The following is a 27082-nucleotide window of genomic DNA, read 5'->3' on the forward strand; positions in this document are numbered from 1 at the left end:
CAGTGAGGGGGTAAAAAACCCCATGACCTTCTTGTGTAATGATTTAACATCTTATGTGAAGGTCTATTAACTCGTAAAACTGGTAGACGCGTACTAGCCTGTGTACTGGTTTAAACAATTGTATTAATTTTTGCAATGCATATTAAAAAAATGAAATGGAATTTTCTTGCCATAAGTGAAACACCAGAACAAGACATGAGTGTAAAACAATAGAACATAGGTTGCATTATAATCAAGTGGTTTTTCAATGTAAACCTTATAAAATAAATATTTATCAACTCATAGTCCTGAATTATAGTACTTTTCCACAAGCAACATGAAAGGTATTCCTCAGAAATTTGGTCAAAAATGACAATGTTTTATGTACTTACAGCTGCCTGGTTAGGTTGTCTTCAACATTCTGCTGATTTTAAAATGCTAGCTATTGCAGACCAAATTAACGGTTTTCAATCCATATAGATTGCAGTATATGTTTAGGAAATCATGGTAATAAAGCAGGATTCATAGCTTTCATAGATCGGTGCTAAATATGCTCAGGGATTACTTTCCCTTCTAAATAGTTTGGGGCTTTTTAACTTTGAATTAGTTAGGGATTTTTTAATTGCAATTCTCTGAAATGTTAGTGCTTAACAAGTAGGAAAAAAACTTATCTCAGAGTTACTGGGAAATGAAAGTTCCACCCAATGAGTATTTTTTTCCAATGCTGACGAGCACATTTCAGTTCATGAGATAATTTTGTGCTGTTTGATTAAAAGAGGACTGCACTGTAAAACTGCTTTTGGTGACACTGAGCTTTTAAAATGCTTGCAGGAATTCCTCAACTTACCTACCAAGCAACCTACTGCTCACAAGTTCCATTGGAAAGGAAGGGGTAGTGTTCTGCTTCTGTCCTGGCCTTAATATTTTATATAAATATATATTTTCATCTAAGGAAAGAAAGCATTTTCAGAATTACACTCCCAGCCTCGTGAACCACATTTATCCATTGGGCCTTACCTGTCCTCTGGCTTGTTTCTCTGGGACAGGATTCATTCTTCAAATTCCTGTCTGGGTTCATCTGTACAACCAAAAGAGCGGAGCAGTTCTGTCTCAGCAATCAGGTCTGCAGTCTTCATTCTGTGAGTTGGCTACGTGGAACAAATACAGACGTAGGAAACCTTCTAGATCTCAAATTGTTGCAGAAAAAGCCAGAAATGAAAAAGAATTAAGAATAAATACAAAAATACAGTTTTTTCACTGTTATCTCTACAAACTGTTTTTTCTCTGAGGTACCTAACAATTCAAGATTTTCCAAAAAAATCCAGACCCTGAAACAAAACATTTACAAATAGAATTTTCTTTTCGAAAATCTTATTTTCTGTCAGGTAAGATAATAGATGCTGTCTGCAACAAGTGATATTATGTTAGTTGAAATTGTAAGTTTTTCCATCTTTTAAAAAGAAGCAAAGACATAAATTGTGAAAGCCTATATTTTTAACTTCAGATGTCCACATTTAGAACTTCTGCTCTACTTTTGCTTTTCTTTGGCAGTATAAAACAGACAACAAATACAGAATTCCTTAGATCAGCTTGACTTAATTTTATGGGTGGTACTGCTTTGCTTTTTGTTGCATTGGAATGATTGCTCCTTCAGAAATAGAATTTTTAATCAGCTTTTTAAAACAATTGTTCGTGTATGAGCATATAAGTAGTGGTTAGTTCTGTATAGTGACTCAAATTTTATGTTAGTCACAGATATAAAGAATGGCTTTTAGTCCATGATTTAGCTCTTAACTAACACTGCTTACCAAAACAATGGGAGATTTTGAAGTATTTGTTGGTCTGTAAGTTTGTTTTTTTTAAGGTAGTTTTGAATTTGAAAATAGGAATATGAAAAGTATAGAATGTATGAATGTATATGAAACATGTCTAAGATATATAAAAATACCTAGACTAGAGCACTCTTCACACTTTTAACTCCCATTTTTACCTTAATGAAGATTTCTATAAGCTCTAATACAAGTGGTAAAAGTAACTGGTTTTCAGTTTGTTGGTTCTTTATTACTTCAAAGAATATAGCTCAAAAGGAGGGTTTCATTTCTACAGGTAATGCTGAAAATTCATCCTATGTTCATAGCAAGTTGGGAAAGTAAAAATGCATCTAGGAGACTTCTGGATTCAAGGGAGGGGAGGAAAAGGAAGTTCTGTATATGAGCTGGGGAGATGTGCCAACATTGAGTCATCCTTTTAAAATCACTTGATATTCAGTAAGCTTACTGTCCTTACAGGATATAACTGCTTTATGTAACATCAGCACCAAGGTTTAATATCATAGTCAATACTTCAGAAATGGTTTATTTGATTATGAGGATCAACATTATGATGCCTGTGACAGAGAAATATTTTGCCAAGCACAGCCATGTCCAGCAGAGCTCTTAGCAGTACTGTGAAGGCTAGCAAAGTAGTAAAATGCAACCTATAACCATTGTTGGAGCAGCGTTAAGTAAATTGCTGGGGAATTAATTTTTCTGTTTTCAGCCTTATCTTTGCTTGTACTCAATGTACATGTGCTTCAGGAAAGTGCATTTGTCTAAAGGAAGCAAAACATTCCTGAAAAGTGATAGAGAGAGGTGAAAACAAAGCTGCTACTTCCATAATGAAAATGGAAAAATCAATGTGGCTACATAATCAATACTAACAAATGAAAAATGATAAAGGCAGTATCTTTGCTGCTGCACATTTTTTCAAGAGAAAAATAAGATTGCAATTAGCTCTTTATTAATTGGATTTGCTTTTTGAAAATTGTACGGTCAACAGCATACACTGATTTTAGGACTGATAACTTGTTTTAGATATTATGTTGAAAAATGGCTGATGTTTGAGGGAGGTATTCACCAATATGGGCAATATGGTGTTGACTTAATTGTTATGATTAAAGCTATCAAAAGGATTTTTTTTCTCTTATTCTGATTCCTGACTATAGAAGTTGAAGTTCCACAACTGTGATCTTTCCTGATGGTGATTCTGGCTGTTTCTCATGTGTAAATTATCCTCATATAAAACAGATAGAAAAAATACTGTAATATAATGTGATTTTAAACAGAAAAGATTCATTAAATAGTTCCCTAAAGAGTTTCTGATGGGATCCCACCAACATTTTTTAATGTATTAATAGGGACTTTTTGAAAGAAGTATTAAAGTCACTGTATTGGCACAGTTAAATGCTAAATGGTGTATTAAGAAAAGTCTTGCATAGTTTGTGGCAGTGACTCCTGGAAGGACTCTCAGCACCACTAAACACAGCCCCGTGGTTGGTCCCTCAGCAGCTGTGGTCACTGCAGGTCGAGGCAGGAGGATTGTGGCTGGAAGTGTGGCAGCTATTGCTCTGTGTGCAGCATAAATCAGTGATGCAGAGGATTCCTTAAAAACACGAACAGTCAAGTAGTAAAAATAAAAATTCAGGGAAAACTTGGTAAGAACAGGAGCTGGAAAATCACTTTACAGTGAAAAATTTGAAAAAATTCTTAAGGAGCAAATTAAGTCATAACTAAGACTTACATCTGTAAGTAACTGCATGTCAAAGATGGCTCTGTTTTGTACCCTTTTTACTCTGTTAAGACCAGTACAGAATTAACAGGTAGAGGTGAAACCTAGGTAATGCTGGAATCAGGATTATCAGCATTTAAATTAATTTCTCTGGCAGTTGCTTAAGATGGCTTAGCTATTACAGAGGTTTTTGTTATTTATTGATATTCAGATTGGTTAATCGTATTATCTAATATTTACCTTAAGTTAAAGTCTTAACCTCATTTTTACAGTTTTTGGTCAGCATGTCAACAATGTTTGATGTTCGGGAAGAACTTCTATGATTACCAGACCCACCCAAGGATTTGTTGCATGTGTTGAATTTCCCTCCCACTGGGTTTTGATGAACTTGAGTATGTATAGTCACATATAGTCTTAGTCATGAGTCCTTCTTATTGGAAGGATTATTTAAATGTCTTATTGATAGTCAAGTTTTTTCTCAGTTCTAAAAGCAAAGATACTACAGGGGTTTCTTTCTGTCCAGAAATTGTGTTGTAAAATTCAGAGGTTTTATTTAAAACAAGTGTGAGCTTATTTTTTTGTCCTTGTTCTGTTTTTATGTCCTTTATTTCATAACTTCCATCTGTTATGTGTAGAAGAGATTAGTATGTAGCCTTTTACTTTGTTAACCATGAAACCTTTAATTCTGATGTTACAGGTTTGGTGTTGTGTTTCTTGCTATATTTCATATAGCCAATGAGTGGGGGGGGGTGGGGAGGGGTTTGATCAGTATTTAGTCATCTGCTAGCTGAAATCCACTGCACTTCTGAGATTTTCACCTTCATCTGGGTAATTTTCATTTTGTGGGGAAGTGAGCATACAGCCAGCCCTGTTTTGCACTCAGTTCTTTTGGGTCCTTATTGTAACAGCATGCGGCTGTTGTGTGTTATCCTCAGTATTCCCTTCCTGATGCAAAGGACTCAGGATAGTTACTCATCATATGTCTCGCACAATAATGACTTCAGGAATTTTCTAAATCAACCTTTTATAAAGAGAACTTTCTCAGAAATTTGTTTCTGAATTCCAGGTGGAGCTTGGGTATGGTGAAGGAGTAATTTACTTTGTTTAGCCTTTAACTCTGTTAATCCTTTTTTGTTATCAAACAAGAACAACAATTTTCCACAATAACAGGCTTCAGAGTAATCCAAAAAGTAATGTCAAGCCTTTCGAAGTACTTCAACATGTTAAAAATAAATAGAATGTTCTTTCAAAAAGCCTTAATCTCTAGTTACTTGTGGTATATACTACACATACCTATATTTGCTCTTGGTATGATAAAAAAATTAAACCTGCCAGGTGTTTTCTTATTCTCTGCATAGTTAATCAGATTATTTTGTTGTTGTTATTTGATTTTTTTTAAATCCCACACTATTATAATCAAATAAAATCTTCCTGGACCCTTTCAGTCCCTGGTCTTGTTGTGCATAACTATCTTTGTTAGGAATCTTAGTTTTTGGATATCTTGCTTTTGGTCAACTGTTTAGTTTAATTTCACTGAAGCTGACAGCAGAGACTATGGAGTCAGTCTTTCTGTTCGGGATGGGTCCAGTTTACTTTTAGAGTCTCATGCTGTTGACTTTAATGTTTGAATGTCTTAAGCTGTAAATGTTTCCCTGTATTTTTTTTTCCCTTACCTTTCCAATTCTGTCACTTCATGACTTTACACCCCTTAAATGTCATCTGTGTGTAGAAGCAATTTAAATACACCAATCCTTATTATTTTTGCACTAAAACTTTACGGGTTTTAGGTTTCTGCTGCTTTTTTCCTTTGGAGCAATTTATGCATATCATAATTTTAATTTATACTTTCAGTATATTGAAAAATATATAGTCAAGTCTTTGTCACTCAATGTGAAGCTGATGAACTAATTATTCTTTTAATAACTGTTATCTAAAATATATTGTCATATTGTCAAGATTTAAGTGTTAAAAATATTTCTCGTCATACTCCCATAATTTTGAGTATCTAGAAAAGCAGAAATCTGTCTTCCAGAAATACCTTTCCTAAGTAAGACTTCTATAGATAACATAGCAGTTTATTCTTTTATATTCTGTTTAAGTTAATTCACATCTAGTTCTTATACTTCTTTAAGAGTAAATTCTTGCTGAATTTCCTATTTCTGTCCCTGTATTTTGAGATTTCTTTGCCAGGCACTTGTCATCATGCATGTTCACACTTTGCTTATGCCTTTTTTTCAGGAAGCTGAGGCTGAGAATTTTAGGTGCAGTGAGACTCCTATGATGTTTGGATGTGCTAATATTCCTTATTCTGAATGGCTTTCCTCTTCCTGCTATGAGTAAGAGCACAGATCTGATCCTGTGCTGCCTGTTTAGATGATTTGGAGTATTTCCTTGTGAATAATTCTGCCAATATTGCAGCATGCATTTTTTAAAATTATTTTACTCTTTAGTTGGTTTTTTTTCTCTGTCCTTTTTATATAAAATTTGTAGACTAAGAATGCTTCCATTTTTTGAGGTGCTATTTAAACACTAACAAGTGTCACAATGGTAATGTGGATTTTACTGGTAGTTCTAAACAGCAGTTCAGAGCCCAGTTAAGTAATCCTAGACCAGCTTTTCAGCTGTCCCTGGAACATACTGCTCAGAAAAAGGTCTGCAGATACCATACAGCTTGTTCTGCACTGATGAGCTTATGCCATCCAGCTCTGCATGGGCCATTTCTTTACAGAGAGCAGTTTTCAGGTCTCCTACTGAAAATTCAGAATTCTGAAGGGTAAATTGCAGAAGAGTCTGCGTATAGATAAACTCATCTTTTTCTCTTGTTTTTCTGGGTTTTTTCATTACTACTGAGAAATACGTGCCTAGTAAGACTCTATTTCCTTTAGGGTTTAAAGCCTGGTTTTCTTTTAACACATTACCTATTAGTTGTTCCTGTAATAAGATCTCAGAAACAAATACAAGTATTTTATGTTGCAGCAGAGTTAATTTACTCTTGAATTAATAAGTGACAGTAAAGGAAATTCACATAAATTCAATTACTCTGAGCAAAATGAGTGTTTTACGTTCATTAAGTACCTAAAATATTGATTTTTTTTTCCCAGCAACATGATTATGCTATTATTTTTATAGCCTGATAATGATTAAATAGTTTTTTATTGCTTCCCTAGAAGGTGTGTCTTTTTCTTGTTTTACTGGCAAGTATGTTTCCTCTTCTAATTTGCAGCCGATTACCTAAGATAAAAGCGAGTTGCCCTTGGTGTTGCAGAATCCCGCTTTCCTTCCTATAAAGTTTTTCATTCAGATTTTATTTGTGTGCATCATATGGTCTATCTGTGTTCTTTCCTATGTGAATGTGTGTGTTCTTGTGCAGAAATATATTGTGAGGTATATTACTGTAAGCTTACTTATACGGAGATACTGCCCAGAATTCTTCTGACTTGCTGACTGTATCAGTACAGGAAATTATTCTGGAATATGGTATTTTAAATTCATACCTAAACTTGTTTTTCACTCACTTCCCTTCTAGGCCAGTGTTGATTTAACACTATTACATTGTTAAGGAAACACAGAGTAATGTTACTTTCTGTTTGTTTCCTTCTATTCTGTATTTAGTTTCACTGTAGTGGAAGCCAGTAGCAACCACTTAAAGTTGGTTCACATCATGTTCATTTTTTGTATTTTTTTTTTTTTCAAATGGCTTTCTGAGGCAGTGTAAATTTCTAGTGTGAGGAGAAGGCCTTGAGAGAACTGTGTGCTTAGAAGAGGAAATCATGTCTTGAGACTTTTATTTAGACCCTGCTACAGTATAAGTTCAGAAAAGGGAGCTTTCCAAGCTTATAAATAGCAGAAATAAAATGTAGGCAGTAGGGTACAGCTGTAACTGGAAGGAAGACCCCACCATTGCAACTGGGGAGTTGACTGTCTGTACTTGCGTGACAGTTGTTAAGGAATGGAAGAAAGGAGAGGGGGACCCAAGTATTCTAGCATCTCATTTATTTTCAGTTCATCGCTTGGGACAAATGTTTTCACCAAGTACCAGGGAATGATCAAACAATTCAGTACCAGATGGAATAGCTGGCTTCTCTTCCAGTTTACTGCAAGGTGACATCCATCATTTGATGTAATTAGTGCAGCTGGTTGAGAATAGAGATCTCTTTCTACAGTGTGTACGACTTGTATTTTAATTCAGGTAGATAGTGAATATAATTTGTATTTCTATATATGTATACATATATATGTGTTTTTCTATGTATAATTTGCTTTTCTATAAAAAGCTTAGGTTTTGTATTTTAACTGCATTTGCAGAAAGAACACTGTTTAGATTGAAATACCAAACATTCAGCAGTTATGTCAGAAAGGAAACTACAGATTTGTGGGCAACCGCTCCTCATACATCTTGCTCCCAAACAAGTATTACCAACAAACTAAAGTTGGATATCATTTGAGTTCCTTTTAGTTTAAAACAGAGTTCTATTATGTCTGCCTTTTATGGACTGAAGAGTAACTGAGCCCTGAGAAAATGCCAAGTCTGGGAATATTCTCTTGGTATCAGGAATGTGAAGTGGTGGTTTGGGGTTTGTTTTGTTTTTTAGAGGGTGCTCAAAATAACCACTGGAAAGTTGGTTGCATAATAATTGCATTGCATTCAGAAATAATAAATTTTGTTTGTGTGTAGAGAGCAAGTTAATATATTTTCTTCTTTTCTTGCTCTTGTTAAGTTTTGTAATGCTTTTAAAGCAATATAGAGTCATGGAAGTGTTTGGGTTGGAAGGAACTGTAAAGGTCAGCTAATTCTAACCCACTTGCCCGGGGCAGGGATGCCTCCCGCTAGATCAGATTGCTCAAGGCCTTATCCAGCCTGGCTTTGAACAGAGCCAGGGTTGGGGCATCTACAGCCTCCCTGAGCAACCTATTCCAGTATCTCACCATCCTCACAGTAAAGAATTTCTTCCCAATACCTGATCTAAATTTCCCTTCTTTCAGTTTCTACTTTTTACCCCCTGTCCTGTCACTACAGTTCTTGATGAAGGACCCCCTCTTGCTTCCCTGTCGGCCCCCTTCAGATTCTGGAATGTTGCTATGAGGTCTCCATGCAAACTTCTTTCCTCTAGGCTGAACAGCCCAAACTTTCTCAGCCTGCCTTCATAGGAAAGGTGCTCATACCATCTTCATGGCCCTCCTCTGGACTTGCTCCAAAAGTTCATTTCCTTCTTATGTCCACCTGATTACTTTGCATCCCTGAAGGCAGTAGGTAAAAAAGTTTTGAGAACGTTGTTTCACGTGTTTTTGACTTTCCCAGGATTACCAGGGAGCAAATAGCTAAAACAGATAAGCAGAAATGAATCAAAATATCTGAAGTAATGTGTACTTGGCAGTCTGTTTTGCTGAGCTGTTCTGTTCCTCCCTTGGGATTCTCCAAGATTCAGTGAGTGGTTTAAGTAGTATGTAATCCAACTGATCACATACTAATTTAAAAGATAAAACCAAAAGTGTCCAGCAGCAATTTATTCCTTTGACAAGTAAAAGGAAACAGTATTTCTTTCAGACTCTGTAAAGATTCAGCTGGGAGTCAATGATGGTAGCATTTTCTCCTAAAAAGACAGAAGTTCCAGTTATTAGGTGGAGTACTCAGCATGCCTATGTGCACACACATGCAAAATTTTGGCTTTCTTAAAATGGAAACAGGCACCTAAATTTAGAGGACATCTTGGATTTGTCTTGGGTGTTCTAAAACTATTCTTAAAACTATATTCTTCACATTAAAGTATCTTTTCTCACTCCCTGATTTTAAAAGTTGCATGTTCTATGCATTATTCCAAATCACGTGCTAGAGTTTTTTAATATATACAGACTCTCACACACATTCTCAGGATTTCTTATGTGCAGCTCATTTCCAACTTTGTAATATTTTGAAAAAAAAAAGAATCTTTTGAAGAAGAATTGTAAGTCTGGGAGAAGCATGTGTTAGAACATGGTGACCTGGGTGGACAGTTGCTTTGCATTTATATACAGTACTGAAACGATCAGAGGCAAAAGGATACTTTCAGTACTAATTTCTGCATATAAATTTTGCAGAATGCTTGAAAAACGTAAAAATTAGTGTTTCAGAAACACAGTTTTAGAACTCTGGCTCTACTAACTTATCACTCTAACTCATTAGTTCACATTTTGGTGCATATAGATGAAAGGAAAGACTGGAGTGAGGAATATATACTCTTAGAGGAAAATCTTTGAATATCATGAGGTGGAAGTGACTATTCAAGATCGTTGAAGTTCAGCTGCTGGTCTTGCACAGCACCATTCCTAAGAGTCATTTTGTGCCCAAGAGCATTATCCAAATGGTGCTGTGGCCAAATCCAGGCTGGTGCTGTAGCCACTTCCCTGGGGAGCCTGTTCCAGTGCCTAACCACCCTCTGGATGAAGAACATTTCCTTAATATTCAAACTAAACCTTCTCTGACACAACTTGAGGCCATTCCTTCAGGTCCTGCCACTGGATAGGTTAGAGAATATTTAAGCTAACAGAGTGTACTTAAGTCTGTAGGCCTTGATGGAGTGCACATGAGTTTTGAGAGACCTGGCAGCTCTCATTGTGAGGCCACACTTGATTATTTTCTAATTATCATGATGGCTGGGAGAGGTGACTGAGGACTCAAGGAAAGCAAATGTCAACTCCAATCTTCAAAAAGGGCAAGAAGGAGGATCCAGGAAACTATAGGTTAGTCAGCCAGGCCTTAATCCCCAGGAAAATGATGGAGAAACTAAGTGTTTCAATATACATGGAGGACAAAAAGGTAGCTGGAGTTATTCAGTTATCCACAATGGTGAAATGATGTTTGACCAGCCTGAAGGGAGGGTGTAAAGAGCTTTTTTCAGTGCTGCCCAGTGGCAGTACCAAAGGCAATGGGTAAAAAGGGAAATAAAGGAGTTTCTGTCTGAAGATCAGGAAACACTTTTTCACTGTCAGGCTGGATGAGCCCTGGCACAGGCTGCAGAAGGAGGTTGTCACCATCCATGGAGGTATTCAGGTCCTGGGCAGCTGGCTCTGGGTGGCCCTGCTTGAGCAGAGGGTTTAGGGTTAGACATGATGATCTCCAGAGGTCCCTTTCAATGTCAACCAGTCTGCAATTCTGTGAAACAAGTCTAAGAGTTCCTCATTAAACTGATGAAAAGGATTCTCAGATTTATTTTATTCACTATAACCCACAGAAGAAATAGAAAATGAATAAGAAGTTAAAACTGTAGATAATATATTGCTTTATGTTAACTAACAGTCAGTTGTGTGTTAACTTACAGTAGATTGGATTACATGTAATGCCTAGATAGCTCTTCAGATGACATTAACAAGAATATAGGTTTTTTACTTTCTGGATGCTGGAAAGTTCTGAAATTGTTTCCTTGTTTGGCAAGGAGTTTCACTTTTCAGGAAATTTTCAAATTCAGTGCAGAAAACACTGAATTAAGTGCAGAGCACAAGAAGATAAGATTCACTGCTGCTTAGAGCTTTCTGGTGACCGGTTTCTCACAGAAGAGGAAAGGATGAAGACTGGGCAGTTTTTATAGGATAGACTCTCCTTGAGAAGAGTGGCAGAATACTTTCTTCATCAGAATTTTGTCAGTGGCAGGCGGAGCCTGCTGCTGAAGTGGGGTGCAGAGTGTTGCTTTGTGTGGAAATGTCCTGAGTCTCTCACTCTCTTAAAACGTGAGCATTAGCATTGCTGCAGCATAGTGGTCCTCATTCAAGTGTTAAAAAGGAGGGCTTTCCAAAGACATCTGGTCCATTTGATGCACTCTAGGTGTGTTTTAAGATGACTAAATTCTTAGAAGATTGGTTTCCATTAATTGATTGTGAATCTGGAACAGAAATATGAATGCAAAAGGCCAAAGAGGAAAAGCTTGGGAATTGCTAACTTCTGTCAGCTCTATTATTGTCTGGATCCTGATGCATGGCTAAAAGTTTAAGCTATGTTGTTCAGTTGTTACTGGACTGTAAGGTGTAACAAAGAGCTATCTGTCTTAATTATGCAAATAGCATTGCTAAGTGGTTTTTGGCCTATATTTGGCATCGGCTTGTTCATTGGGTTCAGTGGCACTGGTATTTTTCAGCATATTGTGAATTTGTAAATATTTGTAAACCATTAATCTAAATTTATTCCTCTGTTTTCCTCCGCCAGGAAGAAGGAAGTATTAAAGAAATTGCAATAACTCACCATGTAAAGGAAGGACATGAGAAAGCAGACCCTTCACAGTTCGAACTTCTGAAAGTACTAGGACAAGGATCCTTTGGAAAGGTTGGTAACTGAACTCTTGTAGAACCATTATTCAGGAATATAGCATTGAATACTGGTTGTGAAATATTTAGAACAGCCATGGTTTTGCATTAAGGCAATGTTGCAAGTGAAAACTGCTTTCTAAATTAGTGCTAACTAGGCACTGTAATTGCGGCATATCTTTTTGAAGCAGTAATATTTTTTACATGTTGGCATGATATGTGGGTTTCAAAGTTGAATAAAAAAATGGCTTGATATGAAGTAATTGGGTATTTCCTGTTAAAATGGAATGTCATTCTTCTTTAGAGACCACTCTATTTGAGAGGGTGCAGATTGAAAGGTTTTTTTTGGTAAGCATTGTTGCTTGCTAGTGGTAGGACATTACCAGTACAGAAGTTGTTTTTTGTAGCATGTTGCAATTGTAATGAAAAAAATTTAGGCAATAATGGCTACTGAAGTAAATGTGATACACCCCAGTCATGTTCATTATTTTTCATAATTTGCTTAAGGTGCAATGTACCTTGATATTTATCTGAACATCTGTTAAAAACTCAATGTTTCTAGCATTTCATGATCTCACTAAGCATAAATTTTTTAAACTTTTAGTAGCTGTCCAAATCCAACTTGAAAGCAAAACATTAAGTTCACATGGCAAGACAGATCATCAAGACTGAATAGAATATGTGGGGCAAGACAGCAGAGCATTTACATCAGTTTTCAGCCTTAATTGCAGTTCTGAATGTGATGTTAAGGTCAAGCATGTGAAAAACCCACCTTAGATATGGAGGAAAATTAGAAAAATAGGTCAAATTGTCTTTTCATGGTAGTAAGTTATTGTTAGTCACATTATTGTTCCAGTTAAGTTTGGAAATCTAGGTGCTTAGGAACTATAAAATTTTGTATTCATACTAGTAAGAATTCACCTGATTTCAAAGGTTTGTTTTAATCCAGAATCATAACAAAGTTTTTATTTGGAAATCTTGAGATCACGAGAAGTAAATCGTTCAAGGGTAAGGAGAAGTAAGCTAATAAATGATCATTTCACCATTCACTTTTATTGATAATACTAAATTCAGCACTTTAATGGGAGAGAGAAAAGGGAATGTGAGTTTAAAAAAATCAAAAATAATATACTGTCTAGCTGAGTCAAATTTCTGTAAAATGCCAGTCTTGTCCTCAGTTGTCTTAGCCTTTATGCAAAAATCATCAATATTTTTTAAAAAACCATAAATCATTTTGTTCTAATAATTTGTGAAGATGTCACTGTTCCATATTTAGTTCAAAGAAAGTAAATCTGTGTGCTTCTTAAGGTCTCCTGATGATGATCTGGTAGTCTCTGGACGATGCAAGGGATGTTAACATAAGTGAGAACTGGGCATAAAACCAGACATCAAACTGATTTCATATAACATGTTTAACTTCCTAATGTACCACATGTGTCTGTACATATCCATAGCCAGAAAACCTGTGACAGTTTGGTTTGTTTATTTATTTATTTTAATTTCTAAATCTAAAATTAGTCTCTACTGGAATTACTTTTGTGTTAAGGGTATTAGAAACAATGCCAGGCAAGAAATTCCATGGTACTGAAGAAGGAAATGAAACACCCTTTTGTTGAGGTTGGTTTTTCTTTATTGGTACATGCAACACTAGGATATTTTTTTAATTTATTTAATTATACATTGATTTATATAGGTTTCTGGATCAAATTTTGTTCACATTTATTGTCATATCTGAAAATTATTTTATTAGCACATTTGCTGTGCCACCCTATGAATTTCAAGAAGATAAAACTAGAGATTAATTTTAAAAAGCTGATTTTTGTGTTTCCAATTTGGATGAACTTCTCAGAGAATCCTTTTTTTTTTACTCACTGAAATTAATTTGGCAGAGTATCTTGAATTAACCTTTTAGATTATGAAATAAAGGAATAGGAGGAACGAAATAAAAGGAGGTTTGGTTTTTCAGAATCTACAGCTGTCAAATAGAGTTGCATTGAAATCATAGTGACTGCTCAAATTTCGTAGCAAAATACATTAATCTGACTTGCTTTTATTTTCTTTTAAAAATTCTTTATAATTTTTAATGCAGGTCTTCCTTGTCAAAAAAATCTCAGGATCAGATGCTAGGCAGCTTTATGCAATGAAGGTATTGAAAAAGGCCACCTTGAAAGGTAAGCATTGTTTAGAAAAATGGAAGAGAAATAAAAAAGATAAATCAGGGACATTATACCAAAACCTAATCTTTACACAGGTGCTGCTCTACAGATTGTGTCTTAGAGCTTTCTTCTCTGAAATGGGAAATAGCAGAATACATTGTTTTGTCTTTTAAACCTGGAAGGATTAAGGATTAACAATGCAATATTGGTAGTTAGAGAGGACAGCATTCCACTTTCCTTCTGTGATGGTGGGTTAATAGAGCGGTTGTGTTACATCTGCCACCTGACTTGCTCTTGAGCTGTTATTTGAAACTTAATATCCTTCCATTTTTCCTTTGCTGTGTGTCACCAAGGATACAGTTAATGCCTTTTGCTCAGTTTATAATTAGGTCATGATATTTAAAAGTGCATTTGTTATATTGGCTGTTTTATTCTAGAAGTTCTTAAGCACATGACTTAAAATCTTTTTTTTTTGGAACAGACATGTACAGTACATTTGCCCCAAACTCCTGGCACATGATCTCGGTGTAGAATGTATTTTATAAAATCTTGTATTTTATAAAAAATCTTTGTGTTTTATAAAATCAATTTACTTGATCAAAAATGAACTGTGAATTTTTCTGTTTGTTGAGTGGTTTTGATCTCAAATGCTGTCCATAGCAAAATAAGTCTAATCCTGAACAATCTCAATTCTGTCTCAGAGAATTCTCTAAGAAAAAAGAAACAAGGTATTTTTTACCATAGATGAAAATGAAAGTCATCTTTTGCACTAATACCTTAACCAAATAGTATGCTTGTCCTTTTATGCCATCGTTTAATAGTTTTGTCTATGTGAAGTTCTTCTAATTCATGACTGTACTGAAACTGAAATGATAATTTTGGGATAGATCCAACAGCTTGTAGTGCTTTACCTATGTTATAAATTATTATATTGTTTTATCGTAAAATATTTATAGAATGATGGTGGGAACAAAAACATAGGTTTATGAACTTCTGATGACATGTTGACATTTTTTCACTTAAGATCTAGTGCTGAATGTCACAGATCTTATACTTAAAACTATCATGGAGGGTGTGTTTTTGAACAGTTTCCTATATTTTGATTCCTTTGTGTTTTGTGGCACGTGTCATTCTCATTATTTACTTCCTAATTTTCTGAATTTGATTTCCATTCATTTAAGGTACATTAATACCCTCAGCAGCCTTTCATTGCCCAGCCTGTTAATGGTCAAAGGTCACTCAGCAGATGCTTTTTTTTAAGATGTTTGAGGGCTTCTCTTCATCACCTTTTGATTGCAGTTTAATCTTGTGTAAAAATTCCAGTCCAAGCTGTGGTTCTAGTTTTGCCTACAGACGGGAGAGACTGATAAATACAGAAACTGGGAGCATGACTTCTAATTGGGAAAGGAGATACTCTGAGGCACTAAGAATTCAAGGATGCAAAAGGCTTGAGCAGAAAGGTGACACCATCAGGAGGATGCCACAGTTCTCAACACTTTGTTTCTGGATTATCAGATGCTTTTCATACCCTGCTTGCTTATGATTCATGTTTTAGGAAGAACAGAGTTGAAAGCAAATTAAGGTTACTGTTGAAACTTCAATATGAAATTAAATGGAATTAATTCTATTTTCCAAAATTGCAACTTTTTATATATATATATAATACTATATTTTTAAATAATGCACTATATTACTTGATTTGCCTTAGTGTTTCTTTAACTCTTTCAAATCTATTTCACAAAGTTTTTTTGTGCTCTATAATTAAAGATAAAAAGACCACACTTGAAAACAGTGTACCTGATCCACAATTCAAAATTAGAGAATATTTTCATAGAAATGCAGCTGTATTAGCCAGAACACACTGATGTAACTACAGTTTAATGTTTAGAGCAGATCCAAGAATATATATACACATATAATTTTGTTTACTGCAGAGACTAGTTTATTAATACACTCTGATAGAAGGTGTTATCTCTCAGTGCCCCTTTCTGATGTGGAGAGAGAAACAGAGCCAAAACATTGCCAGAGCATTTGGAATCAAATGTGTTAAGAAAAATCAGTGCTTCCAGTAGAACGCATGTGGAAATTACAGTCAAGCAAAAATCAGATGTCAAGTCAAATAATGGCTTATGCAAATGTCTGAATTGAGCTCAGTTCTTTACACTTTTTTTGCTTGTGGTTTTGTTAAGTCCATAATTTTCATGTAACTGTTGCATCACTGCAGGCACTTGAAAGTCTCATAAATTTATTTCTCACCTGAACCTGCCTAAAAAAACCAAAGAATATTCTGAATTCCAGTCTTGTAATTCAGATGAACTGCTGAAACAGTTAAGCTGCACAACTGTCTTGTGACATTTTAATGGCTTTAGATGCAAAGGTCACCATTCAAATGTGATGTTTGCTCTGTATTTGAGCACTTATTTCATGAGGATCCATTTTTAGGACTGTGTTCTGCAGGCAGATGGAAACTTCATAGTTGTATTCATTCGTTCATGAAAACATATCTATGCAACTTTTTCATAAGTACTTGTATTATTGCAAATGCCTGTTTCTGGGAAAAGGTAGATAAATGCCTAAACAGAATTTTGCTTCTTGTTCTTTTTTTTTATTTTCTGCCTTATGTTTTAATATCTGAGACCTCTGGCTTGTTAACTGTACAAGGAATGCCATCAACTTAAACTTTGGATGTGACTTCATTGCTCTGGGGTGCTTCTTTCAGGAAGATACATCACTTACGAAAGAAGCAGTAAGAAAATGTAGAATAGAGGGAAAGAGGAAAACACAGTACCTTAAACCACTGAAAGCAAACTTTGATAGCTCCTCCCCTGTGCAGAGTTCCAAATTTTGTCTGTGTCCTGGCTGATGCAGAGCTTCAGATACGAAGCAAGCCCTGACTGGAGCTGGCAGGAGAGTTGTGGAGAACAGCTGAAGCAGGTGCTGTGCTCAGCTGACTGCTCTGCCTGTATTCCTGCATTGCTGGCATCTGCTTGCTTGGGTTTAATCTCTGGTGGCATTGGGGCGCTTACATGTCCCATTCAGAGCAGCCATGGAGAGACAGCACAGACAGCTTGAGCAGCAACTGCTTCTAATGTCTGATCTATTCCTCTATCCACATTTACTCTCAGTAAGTGTCCTTAAAATCAAAAATATAATCTGTAGTATACACTACGTTGAGCCAATAGTATTTTAATTTTAAGTTCATAATAAAGGAAATTAAAAAAAATCCCTTCCAAATTGTAAAGGACTTAATATTTTATTAGTGTCAGTTATTTTATGAGTTGTACCAATATAAACATCTTTATCATAGTATTTTATTTATACTGTGTTTGTTTTGCTCTGACTTTAATTCTCTATGCTTTTCAGTAGCAGAATGTTTTCTATACATAGTTGTAGCAGTTTTGCTATAATGTTTAAAAGGTTAACTAAGGATAAAGCAGACTGAAGGAAGGGTGGCTGTTTTCTCATGTGCTTTTGTTAAATTTATTTGCCTAGTGTTAGGTGTTGTCAACAGCAAAAACTGAAGCAAATCAAAACATATAAAGATACTTACCAGAAAAAAATGTGGAATAAATTCTCTCAGTTCTCAGCTGTGTACAGCATAATGACCTGCAGACAATTATAATATTACAGGACACAATGGGAAGTACATCAGGAAACATATGAGAAATACTGAGTCATAATGTAATTTTTTATTTTTTAAATCCTGCACACATTCTGTTGTAGTTCGAGATCGGGTTCGGACAAAAATGGAACGTGATATCCTAGTAGAAGTTAACCATCCTTTTATTGTCAAGTTACATTATGGTGAGTTGCAGAAAAATTCATTTTTATAGCATGAAAATGTGTGTTTGTCAAGTTAGTTTTTAATATTTGCTTTGTGGTTCTGAAAATCATAGAACTTGAGTGTGTTAAGTCTCAACTGTGCAAAGACTTGCTCTGTAATAATTCTTGTGTAAAAGCATGACTGACTTCCTGCAGTGGTAAATTTTTATGGCGCTAAGACTCTGTAGCCCTTTATGTTATTAAAAGCATTTATCTATTAAGAACTAGCCATTATTTTCCAAAACCTCTAATCTTTTGTGTGACATACATTTTTAAAGTTACTTCTTACAGTTGCTTTGTTGATTCTATAGAAAATGTATGCAATGGCATTAATTCCACTTGTATTGAAATTGGTGGAAATTATCCTTTTAATTTTAATAGTTTGAGCACCTGTAACAGAATACTTATGCGTTAAGGGGAGAGGATATCAGTACTTCTAACATGTGAAAAGAAAGGGGAGTTTCTGTTTTGTTTTGGTTTGGGTTTTTTTCAGGTTTTCTTTTAGGTTTGTTTTTTTTCCTACCGTTAAACCTCATGTCTCTCACTTTCTAATGTGGCTTAACTCATGTACCTTTCACTATTTTATTTGCCATTCTTTTGCAAACTACAGTAAATGTCCCTGTTAAACTGAGTTTCTAGAGATTTTTAAAGGTTCATTAGTTACTAGTTTGCCCTTTTAAGTCTGGCTTCTTACTTTAAAATCTGGAACAAAACACTGGCTAACTTAAGTTTATTTTTAAGGAATTTTATTGGTGATTTGCTTTACTTCCATATAGCATTCATAGGAATTACTTGGTCCATTGTAGAGGATCAGTTACATAATTCATTTCACTGTGTTTTCCCTCAAAGGAGAAAGAGAAATTAATTTTAATAATGAAAATAAGGACGGACTATTTGGTGTATTATTTTTCTGATCATTGATAAAGTTAGGTGATATTTATTTTTTTTAATTTATCATTTCAGCTTTTCAAACAGAAGGGAAGCTATATCTTATTTTGGATTTTCTCAGGGGAGGAGACTTGTTTACACGTTTATCCAAAGAGGTACACTTTTTAAATTTGAAAAATTGTCTGTTGATAGAATTTGACTGTAAAGTGTCTGTATTAGTAGAGTTTACATTTTAAATTCTGTTTTCATGGAATAAAATTTTAATCTCTTTTTAACCAGGTTCATTTTTTGTTTGGTTGTGGCTTTTTGCACCATCACTTCATGGAAAGGCTGATGGCAATTTACATTATTTCTGAAAAAAGTCGTAGACAAGCAGTCTTTCTGTGCTGCTTTTTATACCTGGCCTAATTTTCTCCTGTTGCTACCGTGTTTAAATATAAGACTCTGAACCTGGATTTATATAAAGTAAATTTATGTCTAGTTTTAACGCCCAGAATTCAGGGACAGAGAAGATACTCTTTTTTTAATCCATGAATACAAAATTGCATTACGTACAAATATTTAAAAAGAGAATTGTATTCAACTTATTTTATTAATTGCAAAAAGGGAATGCTTTGCCTCTGTTATAATGGTAATATGTCTTATAGATATAGGAAATAATAACTTTGAAGAGTTTCATTACCTCAATTTAATTTGATTATAGTTCCTAAAATAAATGTTAACATCTAATAGATTACTATATTTTTTTAAAAAATTGTTTTCCATTACTCATGTTCAAAAACTCACAGCAAATATCTGTTAGGAGAGACACTATATCCAGTGTGTATCTGGTAGCCTGGACTTGCAGTTGTAGCTGCTTTCCATATTCTTTTGCTACAACAGTATCTGGGTCACCACTTCAAAGCTATTGTTGTTAAGAGGAGAATGGAATTTACTTTGTATGTAGATGTACATTACTTCTGTGTTGACCACATAAATTATAAATTTACATTTATTTTGATGATGCTGTTTCAAGTTACCCTTTGTTGTTTGTTTTGCCACAGATAACTAATAAGTTATTAGTGCTCTAAAATTGAGATACTTTTCTCTTAAAGTTCATAGTTCATTATTGATTCCCCAAAAAGAATGTGTATTGGCTCCCTGCTGATGATTTCTTAGTCTTGAGCTGCTCATATTATATAAAATTTAACATGGTTAGATGACCAGTATTCATTATAGGTACCTGAATCTAAGCAAAGTGTTCATAACTGATGAGTGAAACACGCATGCTGGATGCTGTTAATGTCATCCTCATAACACCACTCCATGTGATTTTGAGATAGTTCAGGTGAACTACAAGTTGTTGCTTTTTTCCAATTGACTACAAAGGGAAAGATGATTAATTCAAAGCTAGATGTCTATACTGCAGATGTTTAAGGTTAGGAAAGATGAGTCCCATGCAACGGTTTTAAAGAATGTAGTGTGGGTGTTTTATCCTCCTCATGGGATCTTTTATTATTTGAGTTTTTAAATGTTTCTTATAGAGATTTCCTTTCTCGAATATGCCTGCACTAAATATTGGCTCTTTTGTAGAAGTAACATCAGCAACAACCTTTTGTACAAGCTTCAGTATCGCTTTCTCTCATGAAACTACTAAGGAGAAAACATATTCTCCATTCTTAACTCTTGTTTAAATAATATTCAGTTTTGCTCCTTATTGCCATTTCTTTTTTCTGGGTCTATATGCTTTATCTTAGGTACCCATCTTAGATTCTAAAAACAAAGCAGATAAAATAATTGAGTTGTAACTGAAATAAAATAAAATCATGCAGGTTCTGGTTTTAGTTTTACCTTTTTCTGCAGTCTCAAAAGAGTTGAATTGTAATATATTCTGTCACAGATCACAATGGTTGATATATTGGTACAATATGTTAATTTCAATGAACTTTAACAGAGTGTAGTTTATCTTCCAAATCCAAAAAGTGGGATTGCTACCTGGGATCCTCCCTGTGCTCCTATGCATGCTGTTCACGTAGTTTACTCCTTGATCTGCCTTTTCTACAGTTGTATCTCAGACTGCACCTTGAGGCTTTTACCATTGCTGTAACTTCTTTCTCCAAATACCTAGAAACACTCTTTCCAAAACCAAGATACATATACTTTTCTTCTCTCTTACTTCATGGATGAAATTCATGAAGGCGTTTGGACTTCTTTGGTCCATTTGTTGTCTGCAAATGAAATGGTCCCATCCAACCAAGACATTCTTTAAGTGCTTCCGAAATATTTCAGTTTCACTACAACATGTCTGTCTGTTTTCTTGAACAATCAGAAACAGATAATCTCCCAGTTTCAGAAAGAATAATGCCTTTAAAAGTTTTTTGTCAAGCATATCCAAGTATTTAAAGTATGTAATAGTGTGGGTTATAAAATCTCTTGTTTTTGTGTAACCAAGAAATTTTAATTTTCTAGTGTTTTGTGTAGAGATGAATTCAAGTATTGTAAGAAACCGTTCTGAAAAACACTGTTGTTGTTTAGTTGGTGCTGGTGTAACCTTTTCAGATTTCACATGTGAAATACATTGTTACTTTTTCAGGTGATGTTCACAGAAGATGATGTTAAATTTTATCTGGCAGAATTAGCACTTGCTTTAGACCATCTACATAGTCTTGGAATAATATACCGGGACCTGAAACCAGAAAAGTAAGTCTCCTATGTGAGAAATGCAGTGTATTAATTTCATTTCTGTAGCACTTCTTCCTGTGCACTTTTTCACAACTGTTGAACTTTGGTAATTTGCTATATAAATTGAACAGAGGGAGGTGAGGGAGGTTTATGAGCTAATTTATACAAGTTAGTTGTTAGGCACAGTCTGTCTTTCAGACAGTTCTTTCAGACTGTCTGGAAGTCTTTCTGTTCTTTCAGACATTTCTGGAAATGGGTTGGGGGTCTTTGGGAATATTGGGCAGTCTTTTCTTCCCCTATAGTCCATGCCTGCTTCTCAACCTCATTCCCACACTTGTGCTCTACCGGGTTGTGCTTATCTTCAGGAATTAGAACAAGGATGTTGGTCCCGGAAAAGAGCTGGCCTATCTCTGCATGGCCTCTTCTCTGGGCACGTCTTGTTCTTTCTCACAGTGTTATTACCAGCAATCCTTGCTTATTACTAGCAGTTCTTATCTGTTATTACCGACAATCTGTGGTTGGCCCCAGAGCCATATGACTTCCAGTGTTTGAGACATACATGTTAGCTAGCCCCTTATCTTCTGTGATTCTATGCCTTTGACACCACTTCCCACAGCATTCTTCTGGAGAAACTGGCTTCCCATGGTGGGGATGGGTGCATTCTTCACTGGGTAAAAAAACTGACTGGATGGCCCAGAGAGTGGTGGTAAATGGAATTACATCCAGCCAGGGGATGGTCACTAGAGGCGTTCCCCAGGGCTCTGTGTTGGCACCAGTCTTGTTTAGCATCTTCATTGGAGATCTGGATGAGGGCATTGAGTGCTCCCTGAGCAAGCCCGCAGACAACACCAAGTTGTGTGGAAGTGTTGATCTGCTGTTGGGCAGGAAGACAGTGTTTGCATATGGCACTTGAGGACATGCTTTAATGGTTCCCACCATGGAAACTACTGCAGAGTGGAAGAGGAAGGGGATGGGGCCTGGGTCATGTCTTAGCCCCAGGATGAAATGCAGGTGGATGAACTAAATCCACCGTGTAGGGGGTGTTACAAAATCCAGTTCTTGAATGCTTTGCAATGCAGTGATATTCAGTGGTGGTCAAGAACAGTTGGCATCTCGGAGAAGTGTGGCCTTTTTTGTGACTGAGGTGAAAAGGTGAAAGCCTAAGGTGTGCTCTGAGTACAGTGGCTTTGGGTTCTATTCTTTGGTACAGCATGAGAATATTTATTATTTAATGTTACTTGAAATGATCGATAACTTTTGAAATAGTAATTACAAATTAATACATGTTATGTAAGCATATGAAAACATAGTTGGTATAAGAGAAATAGAACTTTGCCTCTGTTTTTAACAATGATAATAGTGCTGGATGTGCTGCAGTTGGACATAACTATTACTACATACTGAATTTCATCAAATAGTTGAATAAAACTCTTAATAAACTTGTTTCATAATCTTAAAAATGAAATAGTAGAAGGAGAAGAAAATGTGTCATTTGAGTGTATCTTCTAATAATTCATTTCCATGCATGCTTAATTCTCCCTATCTTTGTGTATCCTCTACTGTTTGTTCCTAAATGTTGTCAGTATGTTGTCTGAAACAACACTTAAAAGATATTTTAATTTGTTTTTTATATTATTTTTATTGTTTTTTAGCATCCTGCTTGATGAGGAAGGACATATCAAATTGACAGGTGAATAAAGGAGTTGCAATACTAGGATAACTTCTGTTCATTGTTAAGTCTTTGCATTTTCCTTTTGGTAAACCGATATGAGAAAATAAGTAATTCTAACTGATGGGTAATTTAGCTGTGGAAGCAAGTAGTGTAATTAGCTTGAAATAAATTAAATCTGTAAATATTCCAATATGATACCGCCTTTACAAGTATATCTGATGTTATGGACCTATGATAATGGCGGGAGGGAAGGAGAATCCTGTAATTCCCATATTAGTGTTCAGCTGTATGTACGAATGATGAAAGCATAACACTTCATATTAAGGTGAAAATATCAACCATGAGAGGTTTTTTTAAAAAAATTACATTTGGAATTATTTTTTTTCCTTACAGATTTTGGCTTAAGTAAGGAGTCAATTGATCATGAAAAAAAAGCCTACTCTTTCTGTGGAACAGTGGAATATATGGCCCCAGAAGTTGTTAACAGACGAGGCCATACACAGAGTGCAGACTGGTGGTCTTTTGGTGTTTTAATGGTAGGTTTCTGGTAAATGTAAATAATAGCAAAATTATGATTTGACAGGTCTGATAAAACAAATCAAGCACTGACCCCTAATGTGAGCTTTATATGAATTTTAACTACAAAGGAAGTCTAAAATGCGTGAAATTAATAACACCACAGAGTTTGATCAAGAACATGGACTAGGTATCATATCAACACCAATAATATGCCATATTTTTATTACCATTTAATTCAATACTTTGTAGTAATTTGAATGTTATGGGGAATAAGAGAAGTACAGAAGTTTACAGAAAAATGCCATACATTCCAAAGTGGGGAAGAAATTCATATTCAAATTTTAAATTTGAATTTACATTCAAGAGGAAAAAGGAGATTGGTAACTTTCTAATTAGAGTCTACGGTGTCATTACAAGTTAGTGGAATAATGACAACTGTTGTTCTCACACATCAAAATTATCTAAATGACACTGAGCTGATCTGGGGTATAGTTTCTCAGTTGCTTATGGTGTTTCTGCAAGGGGCAATTACTGTCAAGTTGCAGGGTCAGGGGAAATATTATGTATATGGAATTTGAATTGGAAAAGAATAATAGATCATGTTTGGATTTAAGGAATGCTTGAAAGACTTTTAATACTTAAAATATTTGTGTGCATTTTTGACATGGAAATTAAATAATTGTATAAATGCATTTCTTACTGCTTCTGCTACATAACTGTAATAGTACAACTAATGTGTGTGCTTTATAGTACAAGAAGGACTCTTGTGTTGGAATATAGGTCATCCTATTGCTTTACAATGATTAGAATGCTGTTATGATCTGAAAACTGACTATGTAAAAGTAGCACCTGATAACTGAACTCTCTCCAGACAAGCACACACGTTCCTCACAACCACACATATTACTAAGAACAGTCAATTAAAAGATAATTACAGTGTAGTTTCAGAATATTTTTTGTTGATAACACAAACACAATTAAACTTCAGCTTTAAGCTATAAAGCTGGAAAACATAATTTGGTGTTTATCAAGTGGATGTGGTATAATTGAAAATTGCTGTAAGATATTAGCTGTGACTGGGGTGGCTTTCACAGTCTTAAGTGCACTGCATGTTAAATACTTTGGCTTCTACTTTGAATTCAAAAATATGACCTTAAAAACCAAATTCTGTAAAGCAGTATATGAAATATAGTGCAATTTTTCTAGGACATACTTTTGTTGCTTGTATTTACAGTTTGTAATTTTCATAACCAATCTGTAAGTATCCACTTTTAACTCATACTTAATCTCTGAGCTGATCAAAAATTCAAGTGATGGTTGGTGTGGTGTAAGTACACAGTAACTAGAGTGAACAGAAGCTATAGAAATGGAGACTTTAAAAATATTTCAACAAATCATTTGGCTTCTTGAGCTGCTAGACACAAAGTGTGCTTAAGCCATTGTTGAGAACTATATTCCAATTTGTTCTTTAAAACAGTGACAGTTGTAAGGAATGCCATACAAGTAAAAACATTCATTTAAAGTTTTTTGAAGCATTGAGGTACTCTTCTCCTGAAATAAAACATAAGTAGGGAAGGCTAATGTTGGCTTATTCTTTAAGTCTTATTGGCCTATTAATGTTGGAATATAGTATTAGGGAGGGGCGACAAAGAATACACATGTTGCGCTGTTAATACAAATATGTGTCTTTATGACAAATTAGGAGCTTGCTAAAGAACCTGTATTTCATGCAAGTGTAATTGGAGCACTCCAAATTTACCTTTTTTAAAAGGTTTTAATTTTTTAAGTGCACCTTGTGAAGATCTTTCTAAACCACAAACATTTTTTTTTTTTTCTTTTTATAGTTCTGGTTTATCCCTCTCACATTTTCCTGACAATTCTTAAGTGTTAAAGTTAAAAGTAGGCTTTTTTTGTGTTTGCATTATTATTAAATTTAATTTTTTTAATATATCTGTTCAAAATATTATCTAGAGTATAAAGTATCTACACACTAGTGTATATCTAGTGAAGAGATGGCAGTAAGAAATTCAAATTTTATTTCAATAAAATGGTGTTTTAAAGAATACTATTAGTGCAACTTCATGCTCCTTTTGTAGGTCTACAAATACTATAGTCACACATTATTTATCCAAGTTATCCACATACATTTTTTATGTTTAGGAGGCTGAATGTTTGGGTCATACCAGAAAAGAGGGGAATAGTGGGGTACCTTGTGTTCAGGATGACTGAAGTTTGCATTAGCTGTTCAAAGGATTCCTTTATAATTATTTGAATTTTGATGTCATTAACTGTATGCCATGAAATTGCATTGAACTAAATTATCTTGCAATCTTTAAACAAAAAAAAAAAATCAGATTTCTGCCTAAGTGTTGGCTGCCATGACTGCTGCCTGACTTAGATCTTCACTGCCTCACTTAGATCTGATATCTCTGCAGTACACAGGGATGCATGCAGTCCAACAGGAGTGCCTTTATATTTATCTATTTTTACTCAGTCACTTTCAGAACAAATCAGTATTTTAGCAGTGTCTGTTGCTTACTGCCAGGCACTGTAGAATGTGCATGCACGTACTGTGTAGCTCTTCCATGTTCCTTCAGGCTTTATTTCCACTGTATGCATATAGTAACCACTTTTCATCATGCATGTCTTTGTCAATCAGCTAACCTTTTCCCCTTCCCAATGAAGGCTATGTACATACCAATTTTCAAAATTTTGACCTTTTTAAAAATTTCTGCATGAGGAGAAACCATCACTAACTTTTGAAAGGAAAACCTTTTTTCCTACCCTCTCCCCTTTGTTTAAAACTAAAAATACAGTTGTACAGATGAAGTTTTCCTAGAACAAACTTTTTAGGCAGAAATGAAACACAGAACATTATAGTCTAAGTTGTTCAGATAAAAGGATGTAAAGCAAGTTATCAATATATGAAAATATTTTGCAGCTTTAAAAATGGCAAAGGCTGCTCAATGTTCTTAGCAATTGAAACTGTACAATGAAATTGTTTTGTGCAGACTTGATTGTTAACATGCATGAATTTTGGAAGGTTAAGATGCTAAGTAGTTTTGTCAAAAATTAGATTTTGTCCAGGTAATGTAATTGATGAAAGTTTTACTCTATACAGTTTGAAATGCTCACTGGTACTCTACCTTTCCAAGGGAAAGACAGAAAAGAAACCATGACTATGATTCTCAAGTGAGTACACTCTTATTTATATATCTCATCAGGTATTCTACAGGGATGCCCTCCGGGCTGCAATATCTAATTTCTACTCCTCCCTCATTTTCAAAGGTACTGGTAAATCCTCACTCCCTATTCCATATTATTAATTCCCTTTGCTGCCTATCTAATTTGCTTCACTATTCCTCCACCATACTAGGTACAAAGGATTTCATAGCAGCTCTTTAATCTGTAATAACAACTTCTCCAACCACATGATCTCTCCCATCTTATTTCCATAGTATTTTTTAACTTTCTTATCCTTTTTGATAACCTGTGCATTTTTTCCTTTTTGGGTTGTTTTTTTTTTCCTTTGTTTTAGGTTTTTGGAGTTTTTTTGAGAAAGTGTTTT

The 27082-nt window shown here is 35.0% G+C and overlaps 1 protein-coding gene across 3 annotated transcripts in view; it reads left to right on the forward strand.

Moving 5' to 3' along the window:
• Positions 1 to 27082, forward strand: part of RPS6KA3 (ribosomal protein S6 kinase A3) — a 74029-nt gene that overhangs the window by 23053 nt on the left and 23894 nt on the right. For all 3 annotated transcript variants that reach the window (XM_015634703.3, XM_015634712.3, XM_015634721.3), the window contains 8 exons: positions 11699 to 11815; positions 13886 to 13967; positions 17676 to 17756; positions 18738 to 18817; positions 21235 to 21341; positions 22976 to 23013; positions 23389 to 23531; positions 26636 to 26706. In XM_015634703.3, the coding sequence (XP_015490189.1) occupies positions 11699 to 11815; positions 13886 to 13967; positions 17676 to 17756; positions 18738 to 18817; positions 21235 to 21341; positions 22976 to 23013; positions 23389 to 23531; positions 26636 to 26706 (719 nt within the window). The remainder of the gene's footprint in view (positions 1 to 11698; positions 11816 to 13885; positions 13968 to 17675; positions 17757 to 18737; positions 18818 to 21234; positions 21342 to 22975; positions 23014 to 23388; positions 23532 to 26635; positions 26707 to 27082) is intronic.

The sequence above is a fragment of the Parus major genome, chromosome 1 (assembly GCF_001522545.3).
Source record: "Parus major isolate Abel chromosome 1, Parus_major1.1, whole genome shotgun sequence".
In the NCBI taxonomy this organism is placed as follows: domain Eukaryota; kingdom Metazoa; phylum Chordata; class Aves; order Passeriformes; family Paridae; genus Parus; species Parus major.